This window comes from Micropterus salmoides, unplaced genomic scaffold (assembly GCF_014851395.1).
Source record: "Micropterus salmoides isolate LMB-PRFRI ecotype aquatic unplaced genomic scaffold, ASM1485139v1 Ms_hic_scaffold_16, whole genome shotgun sequence".
NCBI lineage: Eukaryota > Metazoa > Chordata > Actinopteri > Centrarchiformes > Centrarchidae > Micropterus > Micropterus salmoides.
The window spans coordinates 9,991,453-10,015,464 of record NW_024040707.1 but is presented as its reverse complement, the minus strand read 5'-3'; the positions used below and the strand labels follow the sequence as shown (position 1 = coordinate 10,015,464).

Genomic DNA, 24,012 nt, shown 5'->3' with positions numbered 1-24,012 from the left:
TGAATATTCTGTATAACACATATACAGGACACAAGCATAAGCACAATATGGTTTGCTATTGATGTAGTATATCTGGTCCATAGTTTAAATCTGTGGACTGGGAGACCATGTGTCTAACCTGAAGATGGAGATCCAGGATACAACCAGGTGGGTGGAGCTAACAGTTCTACACAGAGATGCACAAACAGCAATATAAAAACAAACAGAGCAGAACCAAACATCAGCAACAGTCGAAAAACAAAGAACAAACTGTGAAGAGCAAAAAAGGAGATTTAAAGATAGCTGATAATTAATAAGTAAGATTAAGTCTAGGACAGGGTTGACTCACCGATGAGGACTGATGATCGTGTGGTCGTTCCAGTTTGATACGGATGTCTGTCCCTTTCCCTCGTTCAGGTTTGCCAGGCCCTGAAGGATATTAAACCAGTGAAATGATGTCCATCACAGATTGACTTTCAAATGAATCAAGGTTATCCATAAATAATAAGACAGTGAAAAATGAATATTTAACTTTTTGGAACCATGGATTGTGTGATTCAGGAATACTGCTAAAATATTTTGTTAAATTCTATCACTGTATTTTTCTACAGTGTGCCAGAAAAATGTCCTTCTTTCATCTGTCCGACTGCAAGCCTTACTAATATCCTGTTCATTCCATGATGACTGCTATGGACATGTGAGATGACATACATTTATTGATGATCCACTTAATAATTTCTTAATGGTGAGAAAGAGGAATTATGGAAGCCCTAGGAGGCAAGTGTGGAAAAAAAGTCTTGTCATCCATTTCTGATTTAAAATGTTTTGTAGGATAATCTTTGTAAGCTCCTTAATTTATTTATTTTTTATCAGGATCACAGGAAGTATTTGCTGTTGTAATACTAATTTCGGCCACAAGAGCCTGAAATTTCTAGCCAAAAGAAAGACATGGCAGTATTGTTACATAACTTGCTAACACACAATTTATGTAACTTGAGGTTTAGAGTGCACAGAGAATTTAAAACTCAAGAAAACATGAATGCTTTTAGTCTTGTTTATAACATGGCGTAGTGGTGCACTTCAGGCACTTGTGGCCTAAATGAGTATTACAGCACTTACCTGAGTAGTATGTAGCTGCATTACCGGAGGCTGCAGTTTCAGGACCCCAATCCTAGGACCGGAACTGCATTTGAAGGACCTTTGTTTTCTTTGATACTGCCAGCTAGAAGGGTGGCTGGCTTGATGGCTAGCTAGCTAGCTATGTTACTCTTGACAACCCCCGAAACTAATTACCCTTACCCTAACCATCACAGGGTGTGTGCCTAAACCTAAGTTATTGATTATATGCCTGTCCACTGGTTATCCCTAGCAGACAGGGTTAACTTCCTTCATGTTGCTGTGCATTACCACCATCAATCCACTAGATGGTGCTGTCGTAAAAGAAGTACGGTCCAAGAACTGCTGTCCCAGGATTGCAGGGGTCCTGAAACTGCAGCCTCCCTTACTGCAGCTACATAATTTTACATTTACATTTACATTTACTCATTTGGCAGACGCTTTTATCCAAAGCGACTTACATTTGAGCAACAACATACAAGCATCAACAGAGCATCAAATACAGATCTAAAACTGACAATACATACTAGTAAGAGCAGCAATAAATACTAGTAAGAGCTCATATTACATTTCACATCAATGGTGTAGATACCTAGGGAAGGAAGTAAGAGTTAACAAAAAGTGTAATCAAAACAAAAAAGTCCAGTCAATACAAGATAATTGTAGGGATGTAGATAGAAGAAGAAGAGCACAGGAAGTGCATGTTAGAGGTTAGGAGTTAGAGGTGTTATAAGAGGATGTGTTCTCGGAAGAGATGAGTTTTCAAGAACTTCTTGAAGTTAGAGAGGGACGCCCCCATTCTGATGGCGTGTGGTAGCTCGTTCCACCATCATGGTGTCACAGATGAGAATAGCCAGGACTGGGATTACTTTGTGTGAAGGGATGGCAGAGCCAGGCGGCGTTCGTTGTAGGAGCGTAGCGGCCGAGAAGGAACGTAAGTTTGTATTATGGAGCTTAGGTAGATGGGTGCAGACCCAGTAGTCACTCTGTATGCAAGCATTAGTGACTTGAATTTGATTCTGGAGGCCACGGGGAACCAGTGGAAGTCACTGAGTAATGGAGTGACATGAGTCCTTTTGGGCTGATCAAAAACCAGACGCGCTGCTGCGTTCTGAACCATTTGTAAGGGTTTCACCACACAAGCTGGAAGACCTAGTCGAGGCGAGAGATAACCATGGCCTGTACCAGAAGATGGGTGGCATACTGCTTGAGGTAGGGCCTGATTTTCCTTATGTTGTATAGAGCAAAGCAGCACGACCGAGAGACAGTAGCTGCATGGTCTGAAAAGGACAGCTGGTCATCAGTCATGACACCCAAGTTTCTCACCACCTTGGTTGGAGTGATGGTTGCCGAGTCAATTTGTAGTTTGATGTTATGGTGGATAGATTGCTTGGCTGGAATGACCAAGAGTTCAGTCTTAGAGAGGTTTAGTTGAAGGTGGCAAGCCTTCCTTAATGCAGATATGTCCGATAGACAGTCCGTGATCCGCGCCGAGACGGTGGGATCGCCTGGCGGGAAGGATAAGTAGAGTTGCGTATCGTCTGGTGGTAAGAGAAGCCGTGCTAGCGAATGATCGGTCCAAGTGAGGTGGTGTAAATTGAGAAGAGAAGGGGCCCTAGCACTGAGCCTTGGGGCACCCCTGTGGAGAAGCAGCGTGAGGAGGATAACTGACCTTGCCACAAAACATTGTAGGAACGCCCAGAGAGGTAGGATTCGAACCACAGGAGTGCTTTATTCGAGATGCCCATTGCTGAGAGAGCGGATAGCAGGATCCTGTGGTTGACTGTGTCAAAGGCAGCTGATAGGTCAAGTAGGATAAGAACCGAGGATTGGGCTGCAGCTTTAGCTGACCTTAGGGCTTCTGTTACAGATAGAAGAGCCGTTTCAGTATAATACTGCCTGAAACTCCGGTACTGCAGCTATATAATATTGGGCAAAACAGTATTTTCACCAGTTCTTCAGTCATAAACACAAGAGAGAAAACTATTTCAATCAAACTTAGAAAATTGAATTTGAATTTTGAATTTGAATTTTCCCTCTCAGGGCTTCCATAAGGAATATAAACACATCCTGCATTTATTCATTGCATGCATTAGTAATGAATCTGTAAATCATGTGTTTTCTACTCTTATTATGAAGTGTTTTCTGAAAAAGCTGAGTAAATTAATAAATCAACAAACATACAAATGAGCAAACAAACACACTCCGGTAAATACACTGTAGTTACTTAAAGTAGGCATCTGTGGTTAACTTATATTTTCTAAGTGTTAAATAAGTTCTCAGTATGCTCCACCTGCTTATCAAAGCACCCCACCTCTCTCACCTGGGGAGCTACCGCGACTGGTGGTACTGGTGCTGCTGATGCTGTCCTCCAGCCAGGCGCTGTAGGTGAGGGAGTCTCGCTTGTGTGGCGTCCCGGCAGACGACAGACTCTCCTGCAGAGTGTACAGAGGAGAGACATAACAAAACATATGTATATATTTTAGACTTAAACACAAACGAGTAACTTATAAGCGTCTTGTTTATTTAAAGGCACACATACTGAGTATAGCACTCACCATGCCTGTGTCATAGTCCTCTGTGGCCTCTGTCTCATTCTCCTCCACCACACTGGCAAAGCTGCTAGCGTTGGAGGAGGAGCGGGAGAGGTCATGACCCTCAGGGATGGATGGGGCCCTGCCACCGAGACAAGAACTACACCCTGGGTTAACCAGTCTCCAGCACAGCAAAGCCTGATTTTATCTTATGTATAGGACACAGTCATTCAACAGCTGAGGATTGCCCAGTGGTTACACAAACACATGTATGATCACTATATCCATGTGATATGGCTCTAACCTGCCTATTATACACACCTGTTCTTGGTGGTTGTGAGCACCTCAGGAGAGCTCTGATTAGATGAGTTGTCAGATTTGGGGTCTTGAGAGACGTGACCGCTGTCAGGGGTCTTCTGGGTATTTGGGGAGTTCTCTCTACTGCTACAAGAGACATGTGGTACAAAATATCAAGAAAGCAAACAGAGTGCAACATAGACAAAATCAATAAATATGCATGCATGGATAACAAGCAAAATGTAGTAAATTATGAACCTTAGCAATTATAAGGCTTTAGATACATAAGATAGCAGAGGTAGAAAACACAAAATTGTGTATGGGTAGACACAATAATAATAATTCTCACCTTCTCTCCTGGACTTCTTGAATGTTTTCAATACCAATGGCACTGCTTCGCCTGGAGCTGAAAGGACCAGACTTTTTCCTGGTTGGGCTTTTCCCTGGGATTATCAATGACTGCCAGGAAGAAAGGTAAGATAGTCAGTGTAAGAGTCAAAATACTTCTAATACCTTAAAAATCTTTGGGTACTATTAAGTCAATCTTGAGCGCTTATCAATCTACTTACTTATTGCTGGGGGGAGTTAGTGGTTATTTTGACTTAACCATTCATATTTGTATATACTGTAAGTATTCATTTGGAGAAATACTTTTCAAAAAACACAAGCCTGAATAATCAGGCTGAACAGTAACATTGCTCCCTTCCAGTTGTTACTATGATTTTTTTTTTTTAAGTTAAAATATGCACTTAGCAGCTTAATGTCAAGCCCCGGTGCTAGTCTTTCAGCCAGAGCAGAGCGCACTAAGACGGGAGATGAAAGATGGATTTAAAGGCTCCGAGGCGTAGCACTAAATATGCTTTCTCAGCGACTGCTTTGTTCATTCAACCTCCCTTTTAAAGCTTTCAAAATAAGAAGTTGAAAAAGCCTTTTATTCAACATGGCTTCAAAGAGCAAGAGGAGGATTTCTTTTTTATAATGTTTCTGTAAAGGGGTCATTAAATCATTAATATTCATAATTTTTAAACAAATAGAGATTTAAGCGTGGTGAAATTAAAATAAGGAATAGTCATTGAGGACTACAGAAGCCCAAGGTATATTACAGTAGAGCAGATAGAACAGTACGAAAAGAATAATAAAATCTGCAATATTAGCCAGCAGAGAGCCAAAGGTGGTCCCTTCAAAAATGACTTTTACTGTCTATGTTTCACACTCATATCACAGAGCTGCTTATCTCTTATTATGTGAATGATTTCTAGATGGTAGACTATGTAAAATCCAAACGATTGGAATTAATTACTCAGTAAGAATCTGAATATGTGCTTTTGTTTTATCACAGATTGAGATCATTCTCTTTATACAATACATCCTGTCTGTAACACACAACACATACTTTTTTGAGTGCTGAAATGTACAGAGAAAAGTCTTGGCCATGATGTAATGAAGCCATGCAGACAAAAAATAGAGTAAAGAGGAGAAGCAAGTAGTTAGAGAGTAGTTAGAATTAGACATGAACCTCTTCTACTGTTCCTATCCCTATGGCACTGCCTCGACGTCCATATTTACTGGGACTTTTGCCTGGGACAAGCAATGACTGAACCACACAGGAAGAGGAGATACAGAGAGAGAGAGAGAGAGAGAGAGAGATGTGATGAGGACAGACAACAAAAGGAAGAGAGGAGGGTAAAGGGTGTGGGGGGGGAGAAAACGTGAGATATATACAAATATATATGATAATCCATGCAGTAAGTCATGTTGTTAAAACAAAATACAAAGCACGTGTTAACTGTAGAATACAAAAAGGGACATTTCAGCGCCATGTGCGCAACACAGGCAGCTGGATGGGAGAGAGAAGTGATGGGCCAGTTATGTGAGCCATATGCCTGTGAGAAAGAGGATGAAGAGGAGATAAAAACAGCAGATGAGGACATACAGAATATTACGCATTAGGCTTCACATCAAGACATTTTGGGCAAAAACTTGAGTTATAGTCAAAAACATAGCATGTTGATTAATAAAAATAAAATAATTATTTTTGAAGGTGATTTTAAATTAAAAAAAACATTTTAAAATGATATTTACTTTCATACAAGAGAGAATTTCAAAAAAAAAAAAATAGCATACCCACAATCCCAAAATATCCAGTAATATATATCAGACAAACAACCATATACATAGTTACTGTTAAGTGAAGACCTTGTAACTATCATTTGAGTTACATGTTTTACTTTTAACTCAAGAATAAACAGATCTTCTATGAGTTGAAAAAAAAATTTTTTGCAGTGTTTTTTAGAACCAATTATATAAACTCAAAAATACAAATATGTTGCCAGTTGGAAATACAAGGTTTTCACCTGATAACAAAAACGATCATTTATTCATAATCACAAACAACATATTGTGTGAAGAAAAGTCCACAAGCTTTAGCTGGCATGCACACACACCCATCCACACACACACACACACACACACACACAGGTCTCAACCCATATTCTTTAGAATTTAAGCGAGCACCTATGAACACTGCATGTGCACAGGGATTTAAATAAAAAGAACACAGGTAAAAAAAAACAGTAAATATCAGAGGCAGCTTTAACCCAGGGGAGAAATTCATCTTGTATCCTAGAAGCATTCAGGTCTATGAGTGTCCAGTCACTTCACCTTGTGGTGGCAGACAATGTGCAACCATTAAAATGTGAGAGCCAAGTTTAAGATCCAGGCTTAAATGCTCCACTCAAACAAGTGTGCAGCCCTTCTCTGTGAGAAGTTAGTGCAGCAGGCAAGTGAGAGAGGAGGGGGCATGAACTCTAGTAGAACTGCTGGGGGAGGCAGAGACAGCGAGACTTGCCTCGATCAAGACCAGGAGGAGTGGGACTGTACTTACTATCCCTGGGAATTTGGGGCTCTCTGCGGGGTCGTAGTTAAAGCTGCCACTAGTTGAGACTGTTTGCGGCTTCTTGAAAGCAAGACCCATGGCATCCATAGACTGGCTCCTGCTGCGGATCACCCGCTACAGAGAGAGACGAGGAGGAGGAGATACATTCAGATGGCGCTGACCCCTGTGACCCCTCAGCATCGCTGTATGGTGTTATAGGCCGGGAGGAGCCTCGGGGCTGTCCCTGAACACTGACCACTACAGGCAGAGAGCACTGGCATGATGCTAATCCTGACAGACAAGAAAGCGACAGAGCACACTGCTAAGCTTTAGTGCCCAAAGGGGGGTTCAGATGAGTCATTATGGGTATATAGGTGGTGAGAGAAGAGAGGGGAAGTAGAAGGGCCAAGTGGCTCACAGATGTCGGACCACACTGAGTTTAAACACAGCCAGGAGAAATATAAAGCCCAATACACCTCTTCGCAGGAATGGAACAGAGTGAAGAGGCAGTCATCTGATGGTGAAAGAAACCTATCCATTCCCTTTGATATTAATGACATACAAAGATGACAGAATCATATAAATAAGTGACCAGTGACTGAACAGTGGAGCATGCAGAGAGCACAGCAGCGCAAAACAGCTAGGAAGCATGAGGAAGAACAGTTGGGAAGCCAAGAGCGGTGTGTTCCAGCAGGACTGAGCAGCAGAGCTTCTCTTCAGTCAGATTAATTGATATTAAGGGAGATTGATAAAGCCCTTACAGCTCACATCTTGTCATATAGAAAAGAATAACCATGAAAAACTGGCAGAGAGAAGACACCCTTTTTTACATCCACAGAAGAAACATCTGACAGCTGGTACAAAGCTGCCTGTTCCTGTGCAGTAACAATGGTCTTTATATTCTCTGTCTATAATGACACTATAGTTAGACATTTTGTGAAATGCTCTTGTTCGCTTTCTTGCCGAGAGTTAGATGAGGAGCTCAAAATTACTCTCAAATGTGTCCCCTATAAGAAGCTACAGCCAGGTTGTCTTAGCTTAGCATAAAGATGGGAAACAATGGGCAAGAACTAGTCTGGCTGTCTGAAAGTTATAAAATACAGCTACCGGCACATCTAAAGCGTGCTGATGAACACATTACATCTCGTTTGTTTAATCCATACAATAGCCAAAGTGTAAAAACAACAATTTGTGGTTTTAGGGGGACTAATGTGGGTTCTTCTGTCCAAATGCTCTAAGCCAGACAAGCTGGTTCTTCCTGTTCCCAGTCTTTATGCTAAGCTAAGCTAACTGATGGCAGTTTCATATTGAGCAGACACAAATAAGAGTTGTATCTATCTTCTCTTCTAACCCTCAGCAAGAAAGCAAATATCTGTATTTCCTAAAATATCACAACAATGCTCCTATCTCAGTGACAGCATAAAACTAACCCTCAGCAAGAAAGCAAATATCTGTATTTCCTAAAATATCACAACAATGCTCCTATCTCAGTGACAGCATAAAATAAAAAATATGACTTTGTTAACGCAAACATGTTTTATCTTCTCAAATCCCTTTCTTTCACTTGTTTTTTCTTTTGGTTTTGAAGCAGAGAGTTGCACAATGGAAGCTGTCAGCTTGAAGCCCCCACCTCTGCTGCTGCCTCTCCAGTTACCTTGAAGGACTCAAAGAAGCCGCCTCCTCCTCCACTCCCGTTTTCCAGTTTGTCGTCCTCTCCTCCAACACCCATCATGGCCTGGCTGTTCACATGAAGCTCCTCATAAAGGGTCTCTAACAAGGCTGACCGTGTTCGTTCCTTACACACGCAATCACACACACACACACACACACACACACACACACACACACACACACACAAACACAAACACATAAAGAGGGAAATTAAACAAAGGAAAGCAAAGTTTATTTTGTATGACTCTCCCCAGAGATGCAAAATGACAGACATGTTCAACAGCTCACCTCTAATTTGGCAAATTTCTCAGCTTTGTAGCAGGCATACTCTGCATTGATGAGCTTAGTAAAAAGGAATTCATGGAATTCAGGGCCCTGAAAAGAGAGGAGCAAAGAGACAAGGCCTCATGTTGGAAACTAAAAGATTGGGACTGACTAGAAGATCTTGTTGTTCAGGTCTACAATTTTCTCTTACTTTTTTAAAGACAGCAGGGTTTGGTAGGGCCGGGCCAAAGAAAGGTACATCGTCTCGTGCTGTCACTGACACCTAAGAATAAAGATGACGTTTAATCAAGCGTTTATGAGAGGAAGCAAAGTCAGCCCATAGCGAGGGATATAAGTTACCCTGTAGAGAACATTGTCAGAGCAGGGGTTGACCACTTGGACCACAACGTAGGCGTGGAGAAAATTGGAGGCGATCATGTCCGGTACAAACGGAGTGTTTTCCTCTTGGAATACGATGGCCACAATGTCGTTCCCTATGTGCCTTTTTCTCTGCAACTGCAACACAACAGCCACATAACTTATGACAAATTAAAAGGCATGTGTCTAATCCATTGTGCCATCACCACCCCATGTTAGTACTGTAGGTTTTAGAAAAACACATTTATGATGTTTCAGGATGTATGAAATTGAATTTGAAAAACATTAAGTTAAAGATCATTTTGTTTTGGTTCCTACTAATTGTTGAAAAACCCAGGCTAACTAAAAGAGTATTTAATTCTTTTTTAATCAATGAGCATATGAGGCATATTGTCAACTGAAGACAGCCAATACATTATGTGAAACTACTGATGGGTACTTCATGAAAATGTAGTAAGTATACTATATTTGTGTTTAAAGGTTAATTTTGAAGCCATCTACTGCACAGATTCCAAAACATTTTGTTTCTACTAGTCAGTTCGACCCCAAAATTTGTGAAAAAAGGGCCCAGGTTTTGTAAATACAGAAAATCATCCCTTACAAAAGAAGATGAATTGACAGATGTTTTTCATATAGTGCAATTTAGCCCTTATTTGTACAGAAATTATAAATAATTACAAAGAAGTGCTCACTCTTCATTCTTCCTTCTCCCTGTCAACTATAACTAACTAAAACTGAAAGCATGTGAATTTGTGAAACACCACAGGGAGTTGCTGTTTCCCACGATGATAGCCTGAGAAATCACTGATTGGCTCAAAGGAACTGGTGGAGACTGAACTTATTGCCTCGTACGTAATTGTACAAACCACAATAACAAATGTTGTGTGAGCCTGTCCTAATTAATCAGTGCTTGTGTAAATATGTGAGCTGAAGATGGAGGAGGACTTAGTCTTGTGAGCAGTGCAGTGCAGTATCTCAGCTTTAAATCCCTGCGGACTGCTGTGTACCGCTGCTCACATATGCAAACACTAAAGCATAAATTTAAAGTGATTCATGTTTAATGTTTTCTCTTTTTATTTTTTGCAAATATGTGCTGCGGTTGTTTAGCACAACAATGAGGTACATGCAAAATATGGTACTACAATATCCAGAGGGAATTTGTCTGACTGCCTGAATCATGTGTGTTAGTCTGGTATTGCATTACAGTACCTGCTGGGTGTCTCCCTCCGTGTAAGGAAGCTTTGTGGACACATGGAACATGACCTCTTTGTTGCGGTAGTTGCAGTAGACAGATTCAGTGCCAGTCTGCCCGTGAGTCACGTCTAACCCTCCACGGAAACTGCAAGCACACAGAACCATGTCTAACAAGATATTCTCCACCATCACTGCAGTAGCATAACCATCATTCATAACCATAATGTTAATTGCAGTTAGCATCATGTTATGAAATGTATGGTAGAGCATATTTACTGCCTTCAAACCACACTTAGATCCTCACCCTTTAAAGTTGTGTAGCTCAACTTTTTCACCTAGAAACTCCAGGAATTCTACAAAGGCAGGGCTCTCTTTAGTGTTGCAAAACAGCTCTTCCTCTGAAGTCTGTGGGGGAAAAAAGACTCAGAAAAATCAAGGCTTGCAAAGCAAAATCAAAAGTGATCACCAGAGGCAATATTTGAATACAAGAGTGCCAGCAATGGCTGCTGAGTATTTTATGTATGGTGTGTTTTTACTGCAACAGGTCATTAAGGTCAATAACTGCATGCAGGAAAGTGAAGTGCTTGTATGTTGTTCCTCAAATTTTGGATAAAAGTGTAAATGTGAACCAACGAGGGTTAAAATGAAGGGCAACTGGACTTGGTTGAAGCTACTGGAAGACGTTTCGCCCCTTATCCAAAGACCGTACACCCAAACACAAGAAAAGCAATCTAGTGTATGCGGTCCAATGCAGTGAGGAATGCACAGACCTGTATATTGAGGAGACTAAACAACCACTACACAAACGCATGGCTCAACACAGAAGGGCCAACTCCTCAGGTCAAGACTCTGCTGTCTACTTACATCTGAAGGACAGAGGACACTCGTTTGAGGACCACCAGGTGCACATTTTAGACAGAGAAGATGGATGGTTTGAAAGAGGTGTCAAGGAAGCATCTACACCAGGGTCGAGAAGCCGTCATTGAACAGGGGAGGGGGTCTACGCCACCACTTATCCCCCACTTACAATGCTGTCCTTTCATCACTTCCCAGGAAACTCAACAAACGTAACCTATTGGCCTCAGGTGAAGATACCAACGATGGTCGTTCAGTCTTGGCCACAGGCAGTCTCAACGACTGTAACGACTGTCGTCACAACACCAAGGAACACTAACGAACCAGCGGTATCGATGACCCGGGCCAACGACCCCACTGAGGTTAAATAGCTGAGTTTCCCTGCCAGTCAGTCAGAACTGAAGAAGTCCCTGAAACGTCTTCCAGTAGCTTCAACCAAGTCCAGTTGCCCTTCATTTTAACCCTCGTTGGATAACTATGACCTGGATGACTGAGAATCTTCATAGACATCTTGTAAATGTGAAGCATATCAGTTTGTTTGACAGAGGTGGCATCAATCAATTACAACAATAGGTATAATAGAAGGTTTAGATATGGGCTTGTGCTATAATGATCAGCTGTGATGGACTGTTGATTATCTATTGTCAGCAAGTGGTGCAGTGATGTGAACACAAAAGCCCACCTCAACACAAACACATAGAAAAAACACCCGACAAGAAGCTTCTGTTGCTTAGTGGGTATTTCTGTTTTGTATCCCTTTTACAATATGCTACTTAACCATCATGCTTTTCTCTACTTAGCACCCGTCCTGAAGGATGAGCAGAGGTGCTCTCACTGCCTTCTTGAGTTGATCCTTGGCTCATTTAAAATGTATTTAACAATGCATTGAAACTTCTGCAGGCTTTAAGAGATCACCAGTGCAGGTTTCTACACACTGAGGTCTCCATTCGAAGGTGCTCTTAGCAAAGGATTAAATAGCTCTTCTGCTCCCCCATATAGTAAACAAGAGGGCTGTGATTGAGAGATTGTTGGAGACAGTCACAGTGCCAGGCTGGACTGAAAGACATAATTAAAACTGGGGCGGATAATCAGCTTCCTTGAGGTAATCCGAAATGACAATGTATAGCACACTGTCATTGTTCATGTTACTGAATACAATGAATATGAAGGATGCATGCACTTCTACAGAGCTATCTCTGACAAAAAATAAAAAGCCTTTATCCTTGTAATTTACATCCCGGGTTTATAGCTCACCTGTCCAAACTTTTGATATATTACCCCAAACTTGAAATTGTTGCTTAGCACATGTTCATCGAAGGTGACAATAAGTCTTGAAGCCTGTGAAAAAAAAATAGATATGACAAGGAACGCTAAAGGAAAGGTTTACAGTTTTTCAAGTCTATCTGAAAACAGAAATCTGGTGCCCACATGAACCAAGTTTTGCTTGCTGTGCCCGATATTCATTTGGTGCAAAAAGAAGTGTATGAAATTCTCTGTTTTTGTTTCCTTGGTTAGTATTCCCTATGGGCACCTGACTTTTGTTTTAAGAAAGACTTTGATAAACAGAAATTGTAACCCCATCCTTCAAACCATCAGATGTTTGTGCAAGGCAAACCAGATCTTACTTTTGGATAAAGGGCGGGGAAAAAACGGTCCACGTTGACCTCTTCACAGACAAGCTTGGATTAACACAAGAGAGACATTTTTTTTAGACTTCGGTTACACTGTCACAACAGATCAATCTCTGCATAATAAAAAACACCTTACCTTGGCCATTTGGACCACATTGGGAAACTCTGTCAAACAGGAAATGGGGATGACATCATGATAGGTTTTCAGTTTGTTCCTGTTGAAGACATAAAACAATCAGCGTTTCAAGCCATATAATGTGATACAACATTTCTCAGGACCTATCAGAAGGGAAAGAGATGATCCGGTTTGGATCATCATCAAACTTCCCCACCCTCGCCTCTCTTTGCCTTCTCTTCCTCCCTCCCCACCCACTCACTGGCCTAAATAGTCCATCTGTTACTCTGCTGTAGAATTGACAGTGCTGTTGACACTCTCTCCAGCTTTATGACTCTTACAATAACACCAATGTTGGGAGGATTTATCCGGTCAGTACTGGGCATTTTAGGAACAGAAAAAAGTGCATTATTCTGCATTAATTTCCTGTTGATCATGACTGTGGTGACATTTTGTTTAAGCCTACACATTAATTTACCCCTGCTCCACACTGACATGCAGAACACATATTTAAAGATTCGTTTTTCTCTGTTAATGAAGTGATATTTCATTTATTGCGTCATGTATACATAATAAGCATTACCTGAGCATTAGACGGAGATGTTCCTGGTCACCAATCACGTCGTACTTTAGAGAGAACACCAGATGTCCAAGGGCACTGTCCACTGAATAGTAATTAAAGTGTTCCTGAGGGCACAGTGCAAGGATACGGCCATTAGTATCTGTCATAAACATGTGCATGCGCTCCAGTCATTACCCATATCTTTCCAATCGGAGTACATTTTCTTATTCTGTTGCTCTTTTTCAACAGAGAGATCAAATTTTATCATATTATGCGTGTGTAAGAACAGGTGGCAAAGCCTAATGCATCTTCATTAGCAACAGTGTATGAGGTGCCAAACAGAGAGACTGGTCACTTTTAGTGTTTTACTCCTAGGTTTCGCTTATTGCTTATTCATTTCATTACTACAATGAGCAAGAGGTGAAAGTGATGAAATATTCTGAGAGTAATAAGGCTCACTTTAGGAGGAAGGAAGCTGTTATAATAAGGGCCTTCATGGGACTTCAGTAACACCACTTTCAGAACACACTTTATGAAAAAAAGGGTAGAGCTGACTTTATTTCTAAATAAACATGATCAGGTCCCTGTCATTATTTTTAATTGCATGACCTCAACCATAAAGATTTTACATGGGAAAAAATTATGAACAACCTACAGGAATGTAAAAATTCTAATTAAAAGCAAGGACAAGATGAAGATATACAAGCTTAGCTAAGACAGGAAGGAGTTATAGGAATAGGGTTAACTAATCAACAAGTAGGGTGATTTGTAGAACAACACATACAACACACAATCACAGAAATTGAAAAAAAATATGTTAGAAAGCTGCTTGTTTTGGACGTAGAATTTATATTACTTTCAAAGAATGGCAAAAAAAATTCAGTGTAAGAGTGATATTATAGGGCTGTCGCGATAATCGCAAAATTGAAATACCGCCTATTGGTCAAGCCTACCGCTGAGGATGCCAAGCACCGCAACAACCGCAATGTTCATACTGTGGACTTCAGGGTGAGTGCTTCAAAAGTTCCACAACCGTAACGAGCTCTGTAAGGGTTCAAGGATGGATCGCCATGGGCTGTATGTGACCCGACTTCAAACTCTGAAGCTGTAAGTGTTGCCATGTATTGTGTTGTTTTACTGTTTATTTTAAAGGTTAGTTAACTTGGCGTTAGCAGGCTCGGCAATGTTGGACTAACGTTGTAATCCTGAGTGACTGAACGGTAAGCCTCATTTGAAGCTCACTTACTAACGAGCGTTGTGTGTCGGATGCCTGCAGCTGTTTTTCATGTTGCTTTATGTTGAAATTTGGTTATAATGTTACCACAGCGCAGTGGTTAGTTGCGGACAGCCATTCCGCTCCTACCGTGGCGCGCGCGTGTGTGCGCGTTGCTGCGTATATAAATTGACTTGATATACATGCCCTTAAGGGAATGATATAGCTACGTGTGAAAAAGACACGGTAAAAATACAAAAAGGATTTTGCTTGGCAATGTTGTTGACTTGCACCCAGCAGCTAGCTTGCTCCGACCATAAAGCTGCTGTTAGCGGCTCGCTGTGCAGTGAGGTGTCAGACACTCTTACTATGCTATATGGCACCAAATTACTTCATTGATGAAAGATGCGATAATACCGCTGAGTCTTAACATATTGCCGTGGTGGAAATTACTTCACCCCGACAGCCCTAACTGATAATCATGTTTTATATGATTTTTATTTCTGCTTTGAAACTTATAAATACATTATGGTTTCAGAAATCATGCCCATGCATCCACGAGTGGAAAGAAGTAACTGGGAAAATTCAATCCATGTAGCAAATAACATTTCAGTTAAGGGGGAATTACAAGTGCCTAAAAATATGGCGGAAACTGATCAACTATGAAAAACAAACATGTGCCTGAACTTGTTAAATAGATTAGTATGTGTTAAGAAATAAATGTGTATTGGATATTTGGCATCACACCTTGTTTGTCTGTTAATTTTATATTTTATGTCCCTATGCCTGTGTTTTTTTTTTTTATTGTGTTTTCATAAAATGTCATCTTAGAGCTTGCTTACATTGTCTCAAATATTGTTTTTTCAGTTTATTGTTTGCTTTTTCAAGATGACAGTAAAAAGATCAAGTATGACAAAGTGGCTAACCTTGCCCAGGAAGTGTTTCCGGTAGATTGTAGCTGTTGTGTTACATTCCAGCTTGGTGCGGGTGTTCGGGGACAGAGGCTGCAGCTGTTTTGTGTCCACTGTGTCACTCAGCTCATAGTTAGTCCCTTCAATCCAATAACCCCCAAACTGGGGCAGGAGGATGAGAGGAAAGGGGCTTTTTCTACCCAAAACCTGTCCAGAAATTCAAAATAACAAGGGTTGAAGAATGGAACGGTGTAGCTGTGAAAGTACTTTCAGAAGAATTTAATTTAATTGATTTCTCAGTGATACACAAGCACTGATTGTGAAAAGTACTACTGCAGCACATTATCATTCTACCTCATGGACACTTGGGTATGGAATATAGTCCTCCTCAGTCTGAAAAAATAGAGAAAAAAGCTTTGTTTCTTCATCAAAGAATACAAAGAAACACACTCTATAATCCCAAATGACATTGTTACAGTGTTATTGCATAACTGTAATGCAATGAAAATCAGTTTGGCAGCTACAAAGGAATCAATGCATGCTTGATCAGTAAGTTTATAGCAGTAATTATTGCCATTATTTGGCACACTGATGGTTTAAAACACTGTATTACATTATCAGCATTTCCTGTTCCATCTGCAGAACATAGCATCAGAGAATATTTGATTTTGAATCCTCGCTAGCTCTGTCAGTATAAAAATGATGGCAAGCCTTGAGAGCATTGCAATATGCATAATACTGTGCTACTGTCCGTGAGCTGAAGTAATCAGCTTGTCTGGCAGAGCAAGATATGGTGAAGAAGTTGTGAGACAATGACCGCATCATGTGAATAATACTGTCTCTACATGGAGAGTTGTACCTTCAGTGGGGGAGGAAAGGTGCATCTCTGCTCATCCATCCTGTTGCCCTACACGAGGACAGGGTGAGATAAGAAAACCAGAGAGCGAGAGAGAGAAGGGTCACACAAAGTCATCAACACAGCAGCTGGGTTTGCATTAAAAAAAACCAAATAATTAAATTCAAACCCCTGTAGGTAATTGGATGTACAAATAAATCTACATAAAGAAGTGATAGATTCATGTTCTAAATGACAACAACAAAACAAACAGGGAGAAAAATTTCAACATCATTACATAACAACACAATTTTCCCAAGAGATATGCAGCAGGCAACAAAGCAAAGTCACAGACGGACAGATGGAAAGATACAGAAAGAGATGAATTACATACACAGAGAGAGGACACTGAAAGACAGTTAGAGGATGCTAAAGAGCAGGCATTTGGGAGTGACTGAAAAGTCTTTCAGCACACATGTGTGGTAATAAGACCCCAGGGATTAAAAAGATGAAACACCCATTGGACTTGAGGTGTGTATGTGTGAAAAAAATCAAAGTCAACGATGCAGAGAAAGAGACGCAGTGATACTAAATTACGGCTAGGTGATAGCGCCTGGCATCAAGGAACACGATACATCATATCGATATGTTGGGGAAAAGACACTGTCCTGAATCACACACCCTGCTAAAGAAAAATATTTATATTTTGAAAATGCATCGAAGCCAACACACACTGCCAGACGTGTAAAATGTTGAAGTCACTGAAAGCTATTGTAATTAATTTAATATAAAAGACCAGTCATCAAGAGTTTGGATACGCCCCATCATAAACATATGTACTATATATGTATGGAATCATATGTTTAAAATAACAATCCTTCCAAAGCTTTCAGAAACCAGGAGACAGAGGTGAGATAATAAGCTTACAGTGCTGTCAGCCAGTGTTACAACAAGAATGTTAAGAAGAGACGCTGAGACACACATATATTGCTCTGGCAACTCTCCTCTGTAACCACCAGAATCAATTTCCTTCTCAAGAATAGAATTTACAGAAGTGTTGTAGTCGAGGAGAGGGCCAGAGTGCTGCAGAATTAGGAAGAGTCACACTGACTGGTTAGTTTCTTGGTAAGTGCAGCTTATAAAGCCGAGCCAAAATACAAAGATCCATTCATCATCTTACCTGCATCCTTTCAATAATTTCAAATAAATCTGTGGTCTGGAGAGAGGAGAGTGAGAGAAAATGTTTTGAGTTCATTTGTTGGGTGCTGAGGTTAATTTATTTTTACAGCAGTCTGACAGTTACAGTTCAGCCATGTTCAGCAGTTTATGTGGAGTCTTGTCACACTCCATCCAGTGAGGAAAAAAAGCTCAGTTTTTTTGATCATACTTGCTTATTGCTGTATGTGTAACGATAATAACAAGTGCAAAATTTACATTTCCCTCCTTCTTATTAAAACCTAATGTGTAGAAAAGTTCTGAAGTGGGAACTCTTCCCTTTGCACAAACTGAGCTTTCACATTTCATAAAAATGACAAAATAATGAAATGTTATTAAACCAAGGAAATAGGAAATATTTTGTGTATTATTTGCTATATGGGTTGTTGCATGAATAAATATTCCTTTTGTTTGCTTAAAAGTCATTACACACATAGAAATGTACAATATGTTATCCTATGTGGTGACACAATCTAAATGGACTTTTTTGGGATTTTGGAAGGTTAGTGCTGCATAAAAAGTACTGTCAACACTAATCAGATATACTGTACAGCATATGAAAATCCACTGTATTTAAGCAGGTTTTACAGCTGGGAGCGAGAAATTCAAGACATATCAAGGTTATAAAACAGCTGTGTTTTTTGAGCCGTTAAAGAGAGTCCAGGATCTCCATGGCTCCACACAGAACGTTATAGTTTATTACTTACATTTCTGTCAAATATTGAACATTGTCATTCACGAAACCCATTACAAAGTGCTATTATTTTAATCAACATTTTACCTGATTGCAGCATGTGACCTCTCATCTCTCCCATGTGGTTTGTCACATTATTACAAAGTCATGCATGACTTTTCCAGGTTAAACCTAATTTTTTAGATCCCCAGCCACAGCTTTTGGGGTAGTGTCCTTTAAATTTTCATATTCAAAACTTGCATGCATCAGTTAAGCATGACAACTCTAACTACTGCAAAAAGGCTGAAAGTAGTCCATAGAAACATCGGTCTGGAGTGGTCAAATGAAGGCTGAAAGGTTCCGCTTTAAACAGTTTGTGTACACAGCAAATCTCGTTGTTTAGTGTGAGTATGAGTAAAGTCCTCCACCATGTGCAAACAATAGTCCGCCACAAACCCTGAAAGTAAATAACGCCAGCTTCAATAACATTAACCAGAGGTTAGAAAAAGAGGACCTTTAGTGTTGAGCTACATCTTATCCTTGGATTCAAACAACAACTGCATTAGCCATAAAGCCATATGCCATGACATATAGCACCAAAAAAGCACGAATAAGTCTGACCAAATCTTGTCACCTGTTTTTTTATACTAACAGAGCACCTAATATTAGAACTAGAAATGTTCTCCTTCAAATAGACATTTTTCTTCAGCTCATCAATTCAACAAACAAGCAAGATAAACTGTCAGGTTTTGAATTTGCAACTTTAATCTCAATTTGGAGAAGAAGTTCTCCAAGCCTCTGCTGAAAATGCTGCCAAATTCCCTCTCTAGTTTTCCATCCAGTGATGTTTTCCATCCAGCATGTTTCTAAAGTAAAGCTACTTACATTGCGGGGCTTTTTCCAGTGTGCCTTTGTCACCTTTGGAGCATTGAAGTGGTTGTCTTGATTTTTAGCCATTTTTAACTTTCCTTAAAGCAGTGATCTGCAGCTTCAAATGACGTTCCTCGTCTTGGCTGACTTCAACAGGTTTGGATTAAACTCAGTCTCAGATTGCTGTGCATTTGTCAAATGACAGAGAGTTGACTGTGTCCCATAACCGAGGTAAAGCTGCATCCCTGCTAACTGCAAACATGACTGACAAAGTGTTAGCTCATACAAAGTTGAAGACAGGATCCGCTGGCTTCTCCCAGTGCGTCCTCTAAACGTACAAGATTATCAGCAAGTGTATGTCTCAGGTTGCATGCAAAGGCAGCTGATAGTGCTTGAAGTTTAGAGTAGTAATCCTCTGACTGCAGCTAGAGGTGTCTTGTCCTCTGCTGATCCTTCTTTGTCAATCTCTCTGTGTAGCAATGCAGGACGAAATCCAAACCACATATCATCCACCTCTGTTTTTATCACTAAGGCTATCTTGACTTAGGCTGACAGGTAGCTGGAGGTGGAGTCCAACTCTTCTACTCTCATAGACGTCCTTTATCAATCTCCTGTTCACAGAGGAACTATATTTACTCTTGAGGGGGGAGCGTGTTCTGCGCTGATAAAATTCAAGACTCCGGTAAGACTCTGTGTTTACATTAATGAAACTTGGTGCTCAAACGCAGTCAAAGTGAATAGACAGTGTTTACCTGATGTGGAATTTTTACTGTTAAGATGTCAGCCATGTTATCTGCCCTGATGATTCACTAGTGTTTTTGTCGTCGTTGTTTACATTCCTCCAGATGCACATATTTTAAAAACTGAACATCACATGACAAAACAACCTGTTGTTGTTTTTATTATAGCAGGTGATTTTAATCAAACAGATCTTAGAACTGTTCCTGAACCTAAATTCCACCAGCATGTCCACATCCCCACCAGGGGAAGCAATACTCTGGACCTTGTCTACACAAATATTCCTGGCAGCTACAAAGCCCTCCCTCATCCCCATTTTGGTCAATCAGACAAAATTTCTCTACTTCTACTGCCCACTTACACTCAGCTGATTCAAAGGGTCAAACCAACAGTAAAATCTGCTTTGAGTGCACAGACTAACATATGTTCAGAGAGGCCGCCACCCAAGACAGCCACATTAACCTTGAGGAACATACATCATCAGTGACATCATACATCAACAAATGTGTTGATGATGTGGTGATCACTAAGACATTAAAATCACTACCTAATCAGAAAGCCTGGATGAATGGAGAGGTGAGGGGTCTTATCCAGAGCCAAAAAAGCTGCTTTTAAGTCAGGTGACAAGGAAGCACAGGGCACCGCCAGAGTGAGACTGAAAGCCAAAACCTGTTCCAATCAGTTAGCTGGTGTTATTACTGACATTTCTTACATATCACCTTCACAGGAGAATGTTCCCACCTGCTTCAAGACAGCCACCATTGTCACCGTACCTAAAAAGACTGCAGTGTCTAGTTTGAATGACTATCTCCCTGTGGCACTGCATTCTGATGAAGTGCTTTGAGAAATTGGTTCTTAAGCACATAAAGGACAACATCCAGCCAGCCTGGACCCTAAATATGCCATCTCCACTGCCCTCTACTCAGGCCTCATACACAACACCTACATCAGAATGCTGTTTCTGGATTTCAGTTCAGCATTCAACACAATCTCCCCCATGAAACTGCCTCAGCACTCTGGGTTTGAGTATAACACTCTGCAACTGGATATTGCACTTCTTCACAAACAGACCCCAGACAGTTCAGTTTGGCAGCCACACCTCAATACCGGAGGCCCTCTGGGCTGTGTGCTCAGCCCCCTCCTGTTCACGCTGTACACCAACAACTGCAACCCCCAACATGTTGACAACTGTGAAGTTTGCGTATAACACCAACATCATCGGATTTCAAACAACAATGAGGCTTCGGAAGGAAATTGATAATCTTGCTAAGTGGCGCAGAGAACAACCTACTGCTCAACAGCAGCAAAACCAAGGAGCTGATCAATGATTTTTGGAAAAAGGAGATAAAGACACACTCCTGTTTACATCAGTGGAGCTGAGTTGGAGCAGGTGAACAGTTTTAGGTTCCTGGGAATCACAGAGAATCTGACATGGTCATCTCACAACTCCATGCTCGTGAAGAAAGCTAAAAAATGGCTGTATTTCTTAAGGAAACTTAAGAAGGCAAAATGTCCATGCCAAATTCTTGTCACCTTTTACAGAGAACCAATAGAAGGCTTCCTGACTGGAAACTTCACCAATTGACATGGGATGTGCACAGCCCAGGAAAGGAGGGATCTTCAGCGGATAATTAAAATCACTCAGAAGATCTTTGGTACCCAGCTCCGAACATCAGTGATATGAGTGAAGCGAGGTGCCTGCACAGAGCCCAAAGGATACTAAAAGATAGTAGGCTACCAACCCCAGTCACAGCCTGTTCACCCTGCCGCCATCTGGCAAGAGATCCAGAAATATCTGCTGTCGCACCACCAGACTACAGAGCAGCTTCTTCCCCGAGGCTTTAGACTTAAATTCATCCTGAGCACTGAACCATGAAAAATATTTTATTTCTGTATATCATTTTTATAATTTATGTATATAACGTTTACTTTGTAGCTAAGGGAACTACAAACTGCATCTCATTTTACAATCTTTTTGTAATAGGCAAATAAATGTACCTTGTACATCATCCCTTGTATATGGACAGTCCAAATGACATTGAAAAATTAGGAGATGATCAGTAATAAACACTGATGGAAAATACTGAGATGGATAGAGTAAAGGAGACTAAAGTCTGAAAAGGAATCTAGATACACACACAAACTGCAGTGGAAACAAAGTGGAGACAAACAGCAACCTTCATTGCAGCAGAAAAACATGTGGCAGAAATGACCAGAGTGGAGGAGGTGTGGGATCCACAGGGAGTCAGGCTAACACACAGTGCAGGTGTCAGAGCTGAGACCTTTCATTATAAGAGCTAATAGGATTGTCATTATGACAAGAGGCAAATTAAATGTGCAAGACCTCCTCGCTCCTCCAGACGTCTCAGGTGCAACTCTAAGCGTCTTCCCAGAGCTCATTAAAACTCTGACCAGCAGCACAAGACTGAAGAATAGTATGAATAGAATATATTTTTGTCTTTTTCTTTGATGGACAATATGTCTAGGTCTGAGTTCTGCCTTTTGGTTCCAGCTAATTTAAGGTTGTTTAGGATCTTACTACTATCACAAAACAGGTTGTATTTAAAAACAATGCAAAAAAAACATGTTTGTGTTAGGAACCCCAACTCCAAAATAGTAAAATAACAATCTGTGTGTTGTTTGGTTATGCACATTATTAGCATCTCAGAAATGTCTTGAGATACATACTTTGTTTTTAATTTGTGTGTGGAACGGTATTCTATAGCAAACTCTGAAAATAGATTTTGTGTTTCCTCTCTTAGAAATGTGCAACAATGTTACTATGACAGCATCGTAGTGTGGTTTGAATTAGGCAGTGACCATAAGACCTGGTGGTGTTAATTGCAGATTGACCTGGTTTTCGCAGGGCTCTGATTAAAGTGATACACTCCTCTGAGTCTTGCCCCACTAAGCCCCTGTCATACTACAGTGCATCACATTACCATGCTGTCCCTCAATATCCTTATAAGATACGTTCCTTTTCCTGAATTTCAAATCAAAGGGGTTAAAATGGAGTTACAGAGATCAAATATTAAATATAACTTACATTTTTATTAATTTCCCTTTAGGGAGTAGTAGCGTTTTGTTCTGTCCAATTACAAACCCATATGTAATGCACTTTTCTGTTGTTTCTCCTACAGGATGTAAAGAAAATGGGGAAAATACTATGAACCAAATCTGGAATACCTTCATCTGTGCCTTTACATGTGCATTTGCATGACATAGAAGCCAAAGACAGCCAGTATTCTGTAGATGTTTCACAAGTCCTCTCCTCATGTCTGACTAATTGTAACTTGTAAGTCAGGCACCTACAGACAGTGTGTGCTGCAGGGATCAGGAGTGACTACCCAATCTCCAAATTCTCCTTTAATCCTTTTCTCTTCCCACTCCCTCTGCTCTACTCAGATCAAGTCAGACTGCAGGAAGTGTAAGCCCCATCCAAAGTGTGAGATCTTATAAAACCAATCTGACATGAGTGAGATAGTATCCACTTTTTATCTTCACCAACCTCAGCTTTTTTCAGTTTTTAAGTACCCGAAATATCCCAAAATAGATTTTTCACATCAGTTGCTCATTATAATGATAAGACGTGAAAGGTAGACATGAAGATTCCAACTGCAAGATGGATTTGATAGGTACTGTGACAGTCTAAATAAATTCGTTGAAAGGCTTTCTCCTTAATCATATTCTTCCTTCATTTTTATTTTGAATGTACAGCCACATCAATTTCCCATTATCAGAAATCAGAATCAGAAATACTTTATATATCCCCAAGGGGAAATTTTTGTCACAGTTGCACACTTATCAAAGCATAAGGAATAGAAATAATGACAGAAAGTAGGTAAAATAAAGAATGTATAAATATAAAATATAAAGAAAAATATAAAGGAATGTGGGTATGTACAATATCTACATTATTAAAGAACTGTTATGGTATTAAATATGGCATTTATACATATGATTTCCTCAGAAAGGAAGAATAATACATGAAATGAAATGGGGGGAAAAACCCTGAAAACTGAGCTGGAGACAAATTGAATTCACTCTTAGATTGAACTTACAGAGTATATGGCAGAAAATGTATCA

At 40.4% G+C, this 24,012-nt stretch overlaps 1 protein-coding gene and 1 long non-coding RNA gene across 20 annotated transcripts in view; one reads left to right on the top strand and one right to left on the bottom strand.

Annotated features, from left to right (window-relative positions):
• Positions 1 to 24,012, bottom strand: part of LOC119905391 (rap1 GTPase-activating protein 1-like) — a 47,538-nt gene that overhangs the window by 1,880 nt on the left and 21,646 nt on the right. For 3 of the 19 annotated variants that reach the window (XM_038722374.1, XM_038722384.1, XM_038722385.1), the window contains 21 exons: positions 16,455 to 16,502; positions 15,950 to 15,988; positions 15,611 to 15,802; positions 13,493 to 13,596; positions 12,931 to 13,009; positions 12,789 to 12,842; positions 12,418 to 12,501; positions 10,613 to 10,713; positions 10,324 to 10,453; positions 9,097 to 9,252; positions 8,948 to 9,019; positions 8,761 to 8,847; positions 8,456 to 8,596; positions 6,811 to 6,936; positions 5,443 to 5,520; positions 4,276 to 4,385; positions 3,951 to 4,073; positions 3,654 to 3,789; positions 3,419 to 3,530; positions 329 to 408; positions 119 to 166 (listed from right to left, as the gene is read on the bottom strand). In XM_038722374.1, coding sequence (XP_038578302.1) covers positions 158 to 166; positions 329 to 408; positions 3,419 to 3,530; positions 3,654 to 3,789; positions 3,951 to 4,073; positions 4,276 to 4,385; positions 5,443 to 5,520; positions 6,811 to 6,936; positions 8,456 to 8,596; positions 8,761 to 8,847; positions 8,948 to 9,019; positions 9,097 to 9,252; positions 10,324 to 10,453; positions 10,613 to 10,713; positions 12,418 to 12,501; positions 12,789 to 12,842; positions 12,931 to 13,009; positions 13,493 to 13,596; positions 15,611 to 15,802; positions 15,950 to 15,988; positions 16,455 to 16,502 — 2,061 coding nt within the window. In that variant the 3' untranslated portion in view covers positions 119 to 157. Of the gene's footprint in view, positions 1 to 118; positions 167 to 328; positions 409 to 3,418; positions 3,531 to 3,653; positions 3,838 to 3,950; positions 4,074 to 4,275; positions 4,386 to 5,442; positions 5,810 to 6,810; positions 6,937 to 8,455; positions 8,597 to 8,760; positions 8,848 to 8,947; positions 9,020 to 9,096; positions 9,253 to 10,323; positions 10,454 to 10,612; positions 10,714 to 12,417; positions 12,502 to 12,788; positions 12,843 to 12,930; positions 13,010 to 13,492; positions 13,597 to 15,610; positions 15,803 to 15,949; positions 15,989 to 16,454; positions 16,503 to 17,610; positions 17,647 to 18,426; positions 18,714 to 19,203; positions 19,771 to 24,012 lie in introns of those variants that run through there. The other 16 variants (XM_038722369.1, XM_038722381.1, XM_038722377.1 and 13 more) reach the window with 15 other exon arrangements.
• LOC119905392 lies at positions 19,747 to 23,607 on the top strand. The gene is made up of 2 exons (XR_005444813.1): positions 19,747 to 19,870; positions 20,654 to 23,607. It is a non-coding gene; the product is annotated as an uncharacterized LOC119905392 (long non-coding RNA).